Raw genomic sequence first — 12985 nt, 5'->3', positions numbered from 1 at the left:
AGGCAATGTTGCAAGCAAAACACCAGTAAGCCTCCAGTAACCTCCTCCCCAAAAAAGTTGGGTGAGCGGTGCACTCCTGTAACTTTTCACAGAAGAAGTGGGCCGTGCAAAACGGCACGTTAGGTCGATGGTGCAGGTGGGTGTAGCGTTCAGTGAAGAGAGAAAAATCCACCACCTCATTTTCTGCAGAAGAGCAAAGACTTTCTGTTTAAACCTTGCATTCAGAGCCTTTGCTAGTTCCTTCTTTTAAACAGAAGAAGGTGTGGGTACGTGTGGGGGTGTGTATTTATATAAGTAGTCCATGAAAATAATAACCAGATTTCAGCAAGAAGGGCTAGACAGGGCTTCTCTCGCAGTGGGGAAGTGGACGTGGTTTGCATGGCACCAACATCAGCTGAGTTCTTGCAGGGAACTGATGATGATGATGATGATCATTTATTATTTATGCCCCACCCATCTGGCTGGGTTTCCCCAGCCACTCTGGGTGGCTTCCAACAAAATATTAAAATACAATACTCTGTCAAACATTAAAAGCTTCCCAAAACAGGGCTGCCTTCAGATGTCTTCTAAAAGTCTGGAAGTTGTTGTTCTCTTTGACATCTGGTGGGAGGGCGTTCCACAGGGCAGGTGCCACTACCGAGAAGGCCCTCTGCCTGATTCCCTGTAACTTGGCTTCTCGCAGCGAGGGAACCGCTAGAAGGCCCTCGGCGCTGGACCTCAGTAGATCAATGGGGGTGGAGACGCTCCTTCGGGTATTCTGAACCGATGGCCTCCTCTTGTTGGAGCGCAGGCAGGAAGGTGTCAGGCACAAGGGATGGAGAAGAAATCTGGCTCACTTCACATTTAAAGACAAACTAACCTCGTTCACACTTTCTGAAACAATATGCAAACCAGTGCAAACCCTTCAAAATGCACACTTCTCTGGGTTTTGCAGCACAGCTCTCCAACAAAGTTGAGTTGAGTTAACCTCTGTCTGCCTTCGGAGACAATCGAGTGCACCTTCTGGCATGAAGTGAAACCGCTGTGTTAGCAGCTCCAAAGCAACATCCCCAGGGCATGAACACAACACCAAGCCAAACCCCATGTGAAAGGTTACTTCTTTGGTGATTGTCTCCCATGAACATGGTCTTAACAGTGACTGTGGAGGCCAATTCTGGATCCACGCGTCCTTCCACAGTGGGGACATTGGTTTCTGTGTGGGAGTTGATCATGGTGAGGGTTTGTCAAACATGCCTTCCTCTTAGCACGTTTCTCCCTTGCGTCCTGAGTTCGAGGGTCTTCAAAGCCCATGACACCCTTGGTAAAGGCTGTTCTCCAACTGGAGCACTCACAGGCCAGTGTTTCCCAATCATCAGTGTTTATACGACAATTTTTAATATTTGCCCTGAAAGAGTCTTTGAACCTCTTTTGTTGACCACCAGCATTACGCTTTCCATTTTTAAGTTTGGAATAGAGTAATTGCTTTGGAAAGGTGATAATCAGACATCCACACAACATGACCAGTCCAACGAAGTTGACGTTGAAGAATCATTGCTTCAACACTGGTGATCTTTGCTTCTTCCAGTACACTGGCATTAGTTCGGCTGTCTTCCCAAGTGATGTGTAAACATTGTTGAAGACACCAGTGAAGGAAACTTTTGGGAATTGGAGCTGACATTTAAAAGTGGTCCATGTTTCACAAAGGTTACTACCACCTAAGAGCTATGCAATGTTTGCAGGTTGAAGAGAATTGGACAACATTCCAAAACTGCTAATAAAAATATGGCCCTGAGTTTGCCCCACGGCATAATTGAGATGAGATTGAGTAGAGTTGATTTAATATTTGCATTCCTCTTTCCGAAGTGGCTGACAAGAACCCTAGAATTGTAGAGTTGGAAGAACACTCCGATCACTGTAATATCAAACACAATATCATATAAAGCAGACAACAACAACAACAACAACACCTTCATCAACACAATCAGTACAATTCAATAAAGTCAAAGTAACTGATAGTATTGCCAGGATACCTCCCCCAGAACAACAAAGAAGTGGACTAGCTGTTGGTTATCAGACGCATTCACTGTGCATGAATTATAGACACTTACAAAGAATTATGGGGATGCGGGTGGTGCTGTGGTTTAAACCACAGAGCCTAGGACTTGCCAATCAGAAGGTCGGCAGTTCGAATACCCGCAAAGGGGTGAGCTCCCGTTGCTCGGTCCCTGCTCCTGCCAACCTAGCAGTTCGAAAGCATCTCAAAGTGCAAGTAGATAAATAGGTACCGCTCTGGCGGGAAGGTAAACGGTGTTTCCTCTGGTTCGGCTTAGTCCTGCTGGCCACATGTATGCCGGCTCCCTCGGCCAATAAAGCAAGATGAGTGCCACAACCGGAGAGTCGGTCACAACTGGACCTAATGGTCAGTGGTCCCTTTACCTTTACCTTTCTACAAAGAACTATAGATTTAAAGAAACATTTCAGGTGGGCGGGCAAATTCATTGAATCCATGGAGGTTTGTCAGCTTCAGATGTGTTTGTAGGGAAAGGATTACAGTATTCTGGACCTATTTCAGCCTGGTTTCCCGTGTAGCAACATGGTAGAGATCTCAAGGAAGCACCACATGGACTGAGCTTTCACTGAGAAACCTTGAACCAGTTGCAATTTGTGAAGGTAAAATGAGTCAGGGTGCAAAGTTGTGATGGTAAAATGGGTCAGGGTGGAGAAATGTGTATGCTACTCAGAGGAAAAGAGGAATATAAATTTATAAATTATAAATTGATATAGAAGTCCAAGTCAGTTTTTATAAATTGACGTAGAAGTCCAAGTCAGTTTCTTAACTTTTCACAATGCCAGGAGCCTCAGCTCCGTTATCTGAAGTAATAATCAAGTGAGCGCCTCTGAGCATGTGTGAAGTGCCTTTCCCTCATCTCCAAGCAGCCACAAACAATTGTGTGTGACTTGCAGACAGACTCTTGAGCAACTTCCCTTCTAGGAATCAAGGGCATGACTCTGGTCCAACTGGACTGGCTCTCAATTTTTAAGACAAACTCAAGAGCTAAAGGCAGCCCTGTTTAGGGAAGCTTTTAATGTTTGATATTTTATTGTGCTTTTAATAATCTGTTGGGAGTTGGACTGGATGATCTCTGGGGGTCCCTTCCAACTCTAACATTCTACGATTGTAAAGAAAAATACCTTGGTACTTGTGGCCAGTGGGCAGTGATTTCACATCAGCGAAGTGGCACAGTTTGTGTTGGAAACCTCCTTCAGCTCGTCATAATCAGGGCAGTGACCACACAGAGGCGTGGAGGGACTGAGAAAATAACAAAATTGGAGAAGTGCCTTCTTTTTCATGCCAGTGCCTTGTCAAGAGGGGAAAATGACTCATGGTGCTCTCAGACGATGACCCCCATACCGTCCTGTTATGAAGTGTGGGAACTTGAAATAATAGAATCCCAAACTTTTTCTAGCTACCGCCACCTTGGTTCCATAAACTCAGCAGCAAACACCCCCAGAGGTGCACTCCATTATCTCTTGAGACGGACAGATGGCAACATTCGTAGCTACATAGATATAAGCAAAATTGCATTGAGAGGACGTGTTGACAGCCACCCAGCCAGGAGCTGCCGTTATGCACCGGTGTGATACTTCAACCACATTCTGAGTTTCAGTCAGTTAAAAAAGAAATGTTTATGTCTCAGGTTCTTTGCAGTGTTCAGTTCAGAGCAAGACAAGACGCTGTGTCTCCAGCTTCCAGCACCTGCCACAAGCCTCACACACAGCTCCTTCTTGGCCCATTGCTCTCCATTCTAGGATGAGTTGTGAAAAGTCCCGTCCATTTGCCTCTATGGCAACAGAGCTCACTCTCTGGCCATGTAAACGTCCGTCTGTGCTTAACTGACCAGCTAAGGCCATTGTCTTACCAATAAACCAGTCTGACCCATTCACCATGCTTCCTCTTGCAGAATCTAGACTCACAATGGCAGGCTCTCAGGTGCGCAAGGGACTCACGGGTTATGACCCGTGACTGACCAGCCCACAACCTTTAACACTATTTTCAATGTGATTGGCTTGTGCATTTCCTTTCGGTAAAAGGTGTTGTTGTTGCACAGTTAGAGGAGAGATGCTTGTGGGTTTTTTTCGTTTGATTAGACTTTTATTTTTGTTTTGTCAACCACGTACCCTGGGGCTTATTTTGGGATAATCAGCACATAAGGAACAAATAATGAGCCCTTAAAAATGCATTTTGGTGGGGAGGTGGCCTGCAGGAAAGCAAGCAGCGCAGGCTTTGCTGTAGCTTCAAAATGCTACTCCAGAGTAATTCTGCTTCAACGTGCAGCGGCCCTTAAGAGCAGCCTCCTCCTATTTTCTGCATGTTCCTGTTTTAAACTTTTAACAGAGAAGCAAGCCAGCAAGGCTCTTTTCCTCGGTGACCCCGTGGGCGGGGGGTGGGCGGGTTGGGCTCCAGAGCTGTCATGCTTTTTTGAGCTAGAGAGGGAAGTATGGGGGAGAGGGGTGTTTCCTCTTTTCTTCTCCCCAGAGAGTGCAAGGTTACTTATTTATGCAGTAGAAATAGAGTGAAAGAGCATCTTCACCCCCATCATTCAGCCCGGATACTGAGGTCCAGCTCCGAGGGCCTTCTGGTGGTTCCATCACTGAGGGAAGTGAAGCTACAGGGAACCAAGGGCAGCCGCCGAGACCACATAACACCGGTCTTGAAAGACCTACATTGGTTCCCAGTACGTTTCCGAGCACAATTCAAAGTGTTGGTGCTGACCTGGAAAGCCCTAAAGGGCCACGGTCCAGTACAGTGGTACCTCATGTTAAGTGCTTAATTCGTTCCGGAGGTCCGTTCTTAACCTGAAACTGTTCTTAACCTGAAGCACCACTTTAGCTAATGGGGCCTCCCGCTGCTGCTGTGCAGCCACCACGCGATTTCTGTTCTCATCTTGAAGCAAAGTTCTTAACCAAGGTACTATTTCTGGGTTAGCAGAGTCTGTAACCTGAAGCGTATGTAACCCGAGGTACCACTGTATACCTGAAGGAGCGTCTCCACCCACATCGTTCTGCCCGGACACTGAGGTCCAGCGCCGAGGGCATTTCTGGTGGTTCCCTCATTGCGAGAAGCAAAGCTACAGGGAACCAGGCAGAGGGCCTTCTTGGTAGTGGCACCCGCCCTGTGGAACACACTCCCACCAGATGTAAAAGAGAAAAACAACTACCAGACTTTTAAAAGACATCTGAAGGCAGCTCTGTTTAGGGAAGCTTTCTTCATAGTCGCACCCTCCCTGTGGAATGCCCTACTGTCAAATGTAAAACAGATAAACAACTCTATTATTTCCAGGAGACATCTGAAAGCAGCCCTGTACAGGGAAGTTTTTAATGTCTAAGGTTTTATTGTGTTTTAAATATTTTGTTGTGAGTCACCCAGAGCAGCTGGGGAAATCCAGTCAGGTGGGTGGCGTATAAATAATAAAACAGAAATCAACATATAGATGGTCATTAAATGAAGGATTATTAAAGAAGCCAGAGATTTAGGGGAAAGGGATGAAAGTCCTAAAAGACTACTTTGAAATAAATTTAAGCAAAGGGACAGACTTAAATATGATACAGGATTCCGGTGAGGCAGTAATAAGAGGCTTCTTTATGTACAACAAAACGCTTTCCAAAAGAAATCAAGAGAAGCCAAGAAGTAAGAGATAATAAAAGAACTTACTATGAATGAAAATAAATGAACTGAAAAACTGGGAAACACAGTTGTAATGCAGACTATTAAAATGCTACAAACACAATTCTGACTCTACATGAAATTAAAATATCCTAAACGGAAAGAGTCTGAATTTGCAAACAAACCTGGAAGATTGTTGCTGTGGCAATTAAAGAAAGAAAAGAAATCTAATGTGATTAACCCACCCACCAGCCGCTGACACTCTGGAGGGAGAAAAGAAAGTGACGTTTTGGTTTTAAGTGACAAACAAAGCAAAAATTGCAACACTGAACTGGGTATTTGGTGGCCCATCTAGCGCAGCATTCTACTCCCAGAGTGGCGAACCTGATGCTCCAAAGGGAACGCCATGAGCAGGATGCGGCCGCAAGAGCAGTGGAGGGAGAAAGGAGCCAATGGTGGCCTCATCCTACATGATTTGGGGGTGTTCAGAAGTAATAATAATAATAATAATAATAATAATAATAATAATTTATTATTTATACCCTGCATATCTGGCTGGGCTTCCCCAGCCACTCTGGGCAACTTCCAAAATAAAAAAAATTAAAATACCGTAATACATCAAACATTAAAAGCTTCGCTAAAGAGGGCTGGCTTCAGATGTCTTCTAAAAGTCTGGTAGTTATTCTTCTCTTTGACATCTGGTGGGAGGGCGTTCCACAGGGTGGGCGCCACCACTGATAAGGCCCTCTGCCTGGTTCCCTGTAACTTGGCTTCTCGCAGTGAGGGAACCGCCAGAAGGCTCTCGGTGCTGGACCTCAGTGTCCGGGCAGAACGATGGAGGTGGAGACGCTCCTTCAGGTATACAGGACCGAGGCCGTTTAGGGCTTTAAAGGTCAGCACCAACACTTTGAATTGTGCTTGGAAACATACTGGGAGCCAATGTAGGTGTTTCAAGACCGGTGTTATGTGGTCTCGGTGGCCGCTCCCAGTCACCAGTCTGGCTGCTGCATTCTGGATTAGTTGTAGTTTCCGAGTCACCTTCAAAGGTAGCCCCACATAGAGCGCATTGCAGTAGTCCAAGTGGGAGATACCCAGAGCATGCACCACTCTGGCGAGACAGTCTGTGGGCAGGGAGGATCGCATCCTGCGTACCAGCTGGAGCTGATGAACAGCTGCCCTGGACACAGAACTGACCTGCACCTCCATGGACAGCTGTGAATCCAAAATGACTCCCAGGCTGCACACCTGGTCCTTCAGGGGCACAGTTAACCCATTCAGGACCAGAAGGGGCAAAGTGCATTTTGGATAGCAGCTCCACCCCACATTTCTGAGAGATGAACAGCAGCACATTCCACACAAACACCTGGCGCTTATTTTCTCTGAAGGAAGTCCTGTTGGTTTCTTCAGGAGTTAATGTTCCGGTAAGTCTGGTTAAGGCGGCACCCTTATTTGAATGTGTAGTTTGTGATTTGGATAGAGCAGTGCAAGTAACCGCAGGGGTCCGGTTGTGGAGTAGGGCAAGCAGAGAAATAAGCTGCTTGCCCGGGAGGGAAAACACCGTTCCCTCCTCCCCTCTCCCCCCCCCCCCGCACCTGCCGCAACCCTTTAACCTCTTGAGAACCTCTATGCAGGGTTCACATTTCCATATTGCAAGGTAAAAACATAATAAGAGCTTACTGGGTCAGATGCCCCCATGGGAAGCGCATGAGCAGGACCTGAACACAAGACCCCTCCCCCCTCCTGTGGTTTCCAGCAACTGGGATTCAGAAGCCATCATGAGTGATAGCCATCAATACCCCTTTCCTCCCACAAATATGTTGAATCCTTTTTCATTCTTAAAGGTATATCTCTAATCCCTCTTTAAAGCCATCTAAGTTGGTGGCCCTGTTTCCTGTGGAAGGGAGTTCCGCAGATTTAATTCTGCCTTGCATGAAGAAGTCCTTCCTTTTCTCTGTCCGGATTCGTCCAACCTTCAGCTTCATTGCATGCCACAGAATTCTAGAACTGTAGAGTTGGGAGAAGGTCCCAAAGCTATGGTTTTCCCAGTAGTGATGTATGGAAGTGAGAGCTGGACCATAAAGAAGGCTGATCGCTGAAGAATTGATGCTTTTGAATTCTGGTGCTGGAGGAGACTCTTGAGAGTCCCATGGACTGCAAGAAGATCAGACCTCCCCATTCTGAAGGAAATCAGCCCTGAGTGCTCACGGGAAGGACAGATCCTGAAGCTGAGGCTCCAAGACTTTGGCCACCTCACGAGAAGAGAAGACTCCCTGGAAAAGACCCTGATGTTGGGAAAGATGGAGGGCACAAGGAGAAGGGGACGACAGAGGACGAGATGGTGGGACAGTGTTCTCGAAGCTACCAGCATGAGTTTGACCAAACTGGGGGAGGCAGTGGAAGACAGGAGGGCCTGGCGTGCTCTGGTCCAGGGGGTCACGAAGAGTCGGACACGACTAAACAATAACAAGAGTTGGGAGGGAACCCGAGGGTTATCTAGTCCAACCCCCTAAAATGCAGGAATCTTTCGGCCATCACGACCCTGAGATTGAGAGTCTCACGCTTCACCGACTGAGCTAAAGAGTTCTGGTTTTAGGAGAGAGGAAGGTAAACGCTTCTATCCAATTTAGCCATGAATTTGCCTAGTCTCCATCCGAAGTGGTGACCGCCCTTTGCCTCTTGCGAGAGTGAAAGGTAACTACAGTATTTGCTGAGAGAGAGCCCTCTTTTTAGAAAGTGGAAGGGCTGGTGGGGACGAGGAGGCTGGGGGGCGAGGCCTTCGGGAAAGAGGCGCGGCCGCCGTGGGGCTGGGCGGTTCTTAAGCGCGCGGCTTCCCCATCGCGGGCGCGTCGGCTTCTGCTCTCGGACCGTGAAACCGTCGGGGAGGCGCAACAACTGCTGTTTTCCTGCTTTGCTGCAGCAACTGCGCGGGGCAGAGACCTTTCCCCTCCCCTTGCCGGGCATTTTTGTGGGGTGCGTCCCGCCCGAGGACTGCGTACAGGCGAGAGCAATTCCGGAGATGCTCCTGGCCCCCGAAGAGGCACTAGCGAGCGCGCAGGAGCTGCCAGGCTGCTGAGAACGCGCCGTCGAGGGAACGTCGGAAGGCGGCAGGCAGGTGAATCCGGGGAGAGACGGCGGGGACAGGTGGCAGCCGCGACCCTCCCCTCCCCCGGGAATGGCAGGAAGGAGAGGGGCCGTACGAGGGAAGCGTAAGGAATGCTTAACCCGCAGTCTTGTCTGTGTGTTTAAGGCCCTGGAGCCTGTGGAATGATAAGGCAGCGGAGAGCGTGCTCTAGAGCATGTGCAGAGTTTGTTTTCCTCTTTCCCCGAGTCATCACTCACCTGCGCTTTCGGCTCATCTGGGTAGTCGTGAGCCTCGGTACTTCTCTGTTGCGAAGGTTTTGGGTGCCTTGATCAGACGTCTCCCTTTTCAAGGGGGTTTGTAGGGGACAAAAAAACCCTCTATTGTTTGCATTGTATGGCTCATAAGTCACCCCACTGAATTTCAGCGGCTGTTGCAGCAGAAGCTGAACCTGCAGTCTGAAACATCTGGAGCCGGGAGGGCACCAAGTTGGAGAAGGCTGCTGGAATATGTAGCCAGGTGGTGAAAGAAAGGAGTTTCGCAAGGACTCAACTCACCCTTTCAACTAAATGTTTAGCCCTCAACCGTGCAATTCAGTGTGCACCTGAGCAGTGGCGTAGCGTGGGTTGTCAGCACCCGGGGCAAGGCAAGTAATTTGCACCCCCTAACCCGTGGATTTGCGCCCCCTAACCCTACCCCCCAGATGTTGCGCCCGGTGCGGCCGGCCCCCCCTGCACCCCCCACGCTACGCCACTGCACCTGAGAATGTGCTGCACACTGCAATTGAACAGGAGGTAAGTCGCGCAAGTTCTGGTGCCCTAAGGCTTTTCAGCACATCATAGTTTCTAGAGGCACAGCGAAGATATTCTAAGGGAGGGAACAATGGAGGAAATCTAGCATCTTGATTCTGTTTTAGTCTGTATCGCAGCTCTGTGGAAGGGGTGTCCAGCTCTGTCCTCTTGGTTGTTTATACACACCTCCCCCTGCAAAAGCTGCAATCCACTGCTCACCCAGTGGTGGGGGGGGGGGAATACAAGTATGTACCTGTATTTTTCTTCCAATAGTTGCGTGAGGAAAGACTAACCATTGGCCTGGCTGCCTCAGAATGGTAAACCATGGTTTATTAAAATCACACACACACAAACTTTGTCCAGAGGTATAACTAGGGTTTCCAACAAACCGTGGTTTGTTATTGGTTTATGAACCTTGGTTTAACTGCAGCTTGTCGTCATGCTTGAACTCGACACCCCCTCCTGAACCAAGGTTTGTTTGGCCACACCGCCTCAATTGCAGGAGCAACTGGAAAAATAACAACAAACAAACAAACTTGGGATAAATAAGCCGTTGTTTGTCTGATTGTCTGTGCAGCAACTCATGGTGAACTTGTAGTTTGTTAAACCACAGTGTAGTGTTACATGGAAACCACACAATTTTCTCCTCCAACACTGCTGCTTTTTGGGGTAAAAAACTGAGCCAACATCTCCACCCAGGTTCTCTAAGGAGTTTGGACTGGAATGTGCACCTAATATTCTTATTGTTGTTTCCTTAGTTTTGGTATATTTGAAAATCATCTCTCTTCCTCTCTCATAAATAAAATGAAATATTGGTTTGCTTCTGTGACCCAGATAGCACGTCACAGTAAACCATAGTTGACGGTGGGTTGTCCTGTCCCCTCAACGCACAGAGGAAACAGACCATGGTTCCTAGTGTCAGGCGCATTGCACATAGGTCTAGGGCATTAGCTATTGCATAATGTATGAATGCTTCTGAGCAAACTGTGCAGAGTGTGTTGTGTGTGTCATAGACATATCTCCACTGGGCTACCCCCTAACAACTCTCCTGCTGGGTGAAGTATGTCCATTGTGGTTGGTTTTCCTCCAACAGAGCATGAGGTCTCTTAGAGGCCATGCGATGCTCATGTGAGATCTTGCGGGAACTTGCACAGCCCAGCAAGATCTCGCAAGAGCATCCCAGAATTGGTGCTTTGCTCACCCACTCCCCCTCCAAGCAAGGCAGAGAGCTGAAGAACTCATACCACACTGTTTTTGCTTGGCTTACGTGGTGTGGAAAGAGCTTTCAAGCTCTCGGCTTTGCTTTTATTTAACTTGCAGAATTTCAACCAGCCGGCCCCTAGCCACATATGGTTGAAATTGCATGATCTAAATGGCCAAAAGATTCGATTGCACATTCTCTCTGCAAATGCAGGCGGCTTTAGCGTGACTCAGCAGGTTTGATATATCAGACAGGTGAGCCCATGCTGTCACTCCTCAACTTCAGCACACCTTGAAAATATTCCCCATCTCATCAGCACCATTTTATTCAAATTGATCTCATAATTTGCACTTGCACCCACTTTTGCCAATTAAAAAATATTTGCGCAATGGTGCTTAAGTGGAAAAATGTGTTGATGCAAGTTTTACACCGGTCTTGAAAGACCTACACTGGCTCCCAGTACGTTTCTGAGCAAAATTCAAAGTGTTGGTGCTGACCTTTAAAGCCCTAAACGGCCTCGGTCCAGTATACCTGAAGGAGCGTCTCCACCCCCATCGTTCTGCCCGGACACTGAGGTCCAGCTCCGAGGGCCTTCTGGCGGTTCCCATGCTGTGAGAAGCCAAGTTACAGGGAACCAGGCAGAGGGCCTTCTCGGTAGTGGCACCCGCCCTGTGGAATGCCCTCCCACCAGATGTCAAAGAAAAAAACAACTACCAAACTTTTAGAAGACATCTGAAGGCAGCCCTGTTTAGGGAAGCTTTTAATGTTTAATAGGTTATTGCTATTTTAGTGTTTTGTTGGAAGCCGCCCAGAGTGGCTGGGGAAACCCAGCCAGATGGGCGGGGTATAAATAATACATCATCATCATCATTATGATGATGATGATGATTATTATTAAAAAAACAGATTTCCTTCTTTCTTTTAGAAAAGTGCAACATACTCCCTTTCCAACTCGGACAATTTCAGGCCACATTCATGCCATACTTTTAAAGTTCTGTGATACCACTTTAGACAGCCCTATTGTATTCCCCAAAGAATTTTGGGAGCTGTAGTTTGTGAAGCTTGTAAGAGACCTCCCCCCATTCCCCTCACAGAACTACAATTCCCAGAGTTCGCTATGAAGAGAGATTGGCTTTTAAACCAGCTCTATGAGGGGAATGAACCTCAGTAATATTTGGTCTTTTCAGACAAGCCCCCTGGAGTTAGAAAGTTTGAGAAGCCTTGGCCTAATCCCCTTTTAAAGTCACAAAGCTTATCTCATCGTGTGGCAGTGAATGCAAACATTTAAATCCCCCACCTTTTTTTTTTGGCCAACGGACCCATTTGGAAACTTCAGAAGGCTCCGCGGGCGCCAGTCGCAAAATGGCTGCCATTAGGCAGGAGCGTAACACCTAATAGCTGCCACATCTCAAAGATCAGGGGGGGGGGGAGAGATTGGGGGCCCAAAATGTACAAGCATCTCCTACTCCCCTGTCTTGGGCATTGTAGATTTTTTAGGGTATATTTACTGGAGCACTTGTGGCCACCATAGGAAAGAGGAGCTGGCCGGGCCCCTGAATCAAATTATGCACTGTGGGGAAAAGTCTTAATTTCCTGAGAATGTCCTTCTTCCTCATGCAAAAGCATGATCAGTGCACAGGGGCTGCCTTGTCTGCAGATCTGATGAGCCAAAAGACAAGTTCTCTTTTAAAATTATTTTTAAACCACGGCTAGCAACCAAAGGGGACGAGGGTGGCGCTGTGGGTTAAACCACAGAGCCTAGGACTTGCCAATCAGAAGGTCGGCTCCCGTTGCTCTGTCCCTGCTCCTGCCAACATAGCAGTTCAAAAGCACATCAAAGTGCAAGTAGATAAATAGGTACTGCTCCGGCGGGAAGGTAAATGGCTTTTCCGTGCACTGCTCTGGTTCGCCAGAAGCGGCTTAGTCCTGCTGGCCACATGACCCGGAAGATGTACGCCAGCTCCCTCGGCCAATAAAGCGAGATGAGCGCCGCAACCCCAGAGTTGGCCACGACTGGACCTAATGGTCAGGGGTCCCTTTACCTTTACCTAGGAACCAAAGGTTGACCTGGCTCTCTTGAGACAGGAACATTGTGTAGCAGAAGAATGAAAGGAAGCTGCCTTATACAGAGGCAAACTATCTATTTAGCATCCGCCCCCCAACATTTCTCCAATGAAAATAGATATATCATCATCATCTTCATTTTATTTATACCCCACCCATCTGACTGGGTTGCCCCAGCCACTCTTGGCACCTTCCAACATATATAG

General features: G+C 47.8%; 1 protein-coding gene across 4 annotated transcripts in view; it reads left to right on the top strand.

Moving 5' to 3' along the window:
* The first annotated feature begins 8445 nt into the window (after nucleotides 1–8445).
* HCK (HCK proto-oncogene, Src family tyrosine kinase) overlaps nucleotides 8446–12985 on the top strand; it is a 42174-nt gene continuing 37634 nt past the window's right edge. Inside the window, exon 1 of one of the 4 annotated variants that reach the window (XM_083447469.1) lies at nucleotides 8446–8756. Coding sequence is in view for 1 of the 4 variants with exons in the window: in XM_083447468.1 (XP_083303594.1) it covers nucleotides 8941–9020 (80 nt within the window). In the remaining 3 variants the exon portion in view is untranslated. Of the gene's footprint in view, nucleotides 8757–8926; nucleotides 9021–12985 lie in introns of those variants that run through there. The other 3 variants (XR_014512845.1, XM_083447470.1, XM_083447468.1) reach the window with 3 other exon arrangements.

Source organism: Podarcis tiliguerta, assembly GCF_965153285.1.
Source record: "Podarcis tiliguerta genome assembly, chromosome: 6".
In the NCBI taxonomy this organism is placed as follows: domain Eukaryota; kingdom Metazoa; phylum Chordata; class Lepidosauria; order Squamata; family Lacertidae; genus Podarcis; species Podarcis tiliguerta.
Note: the sequence above shows the minus strand (reverse complement) of the source record. Positions and strands in the feature narration are given on the sequence as shown.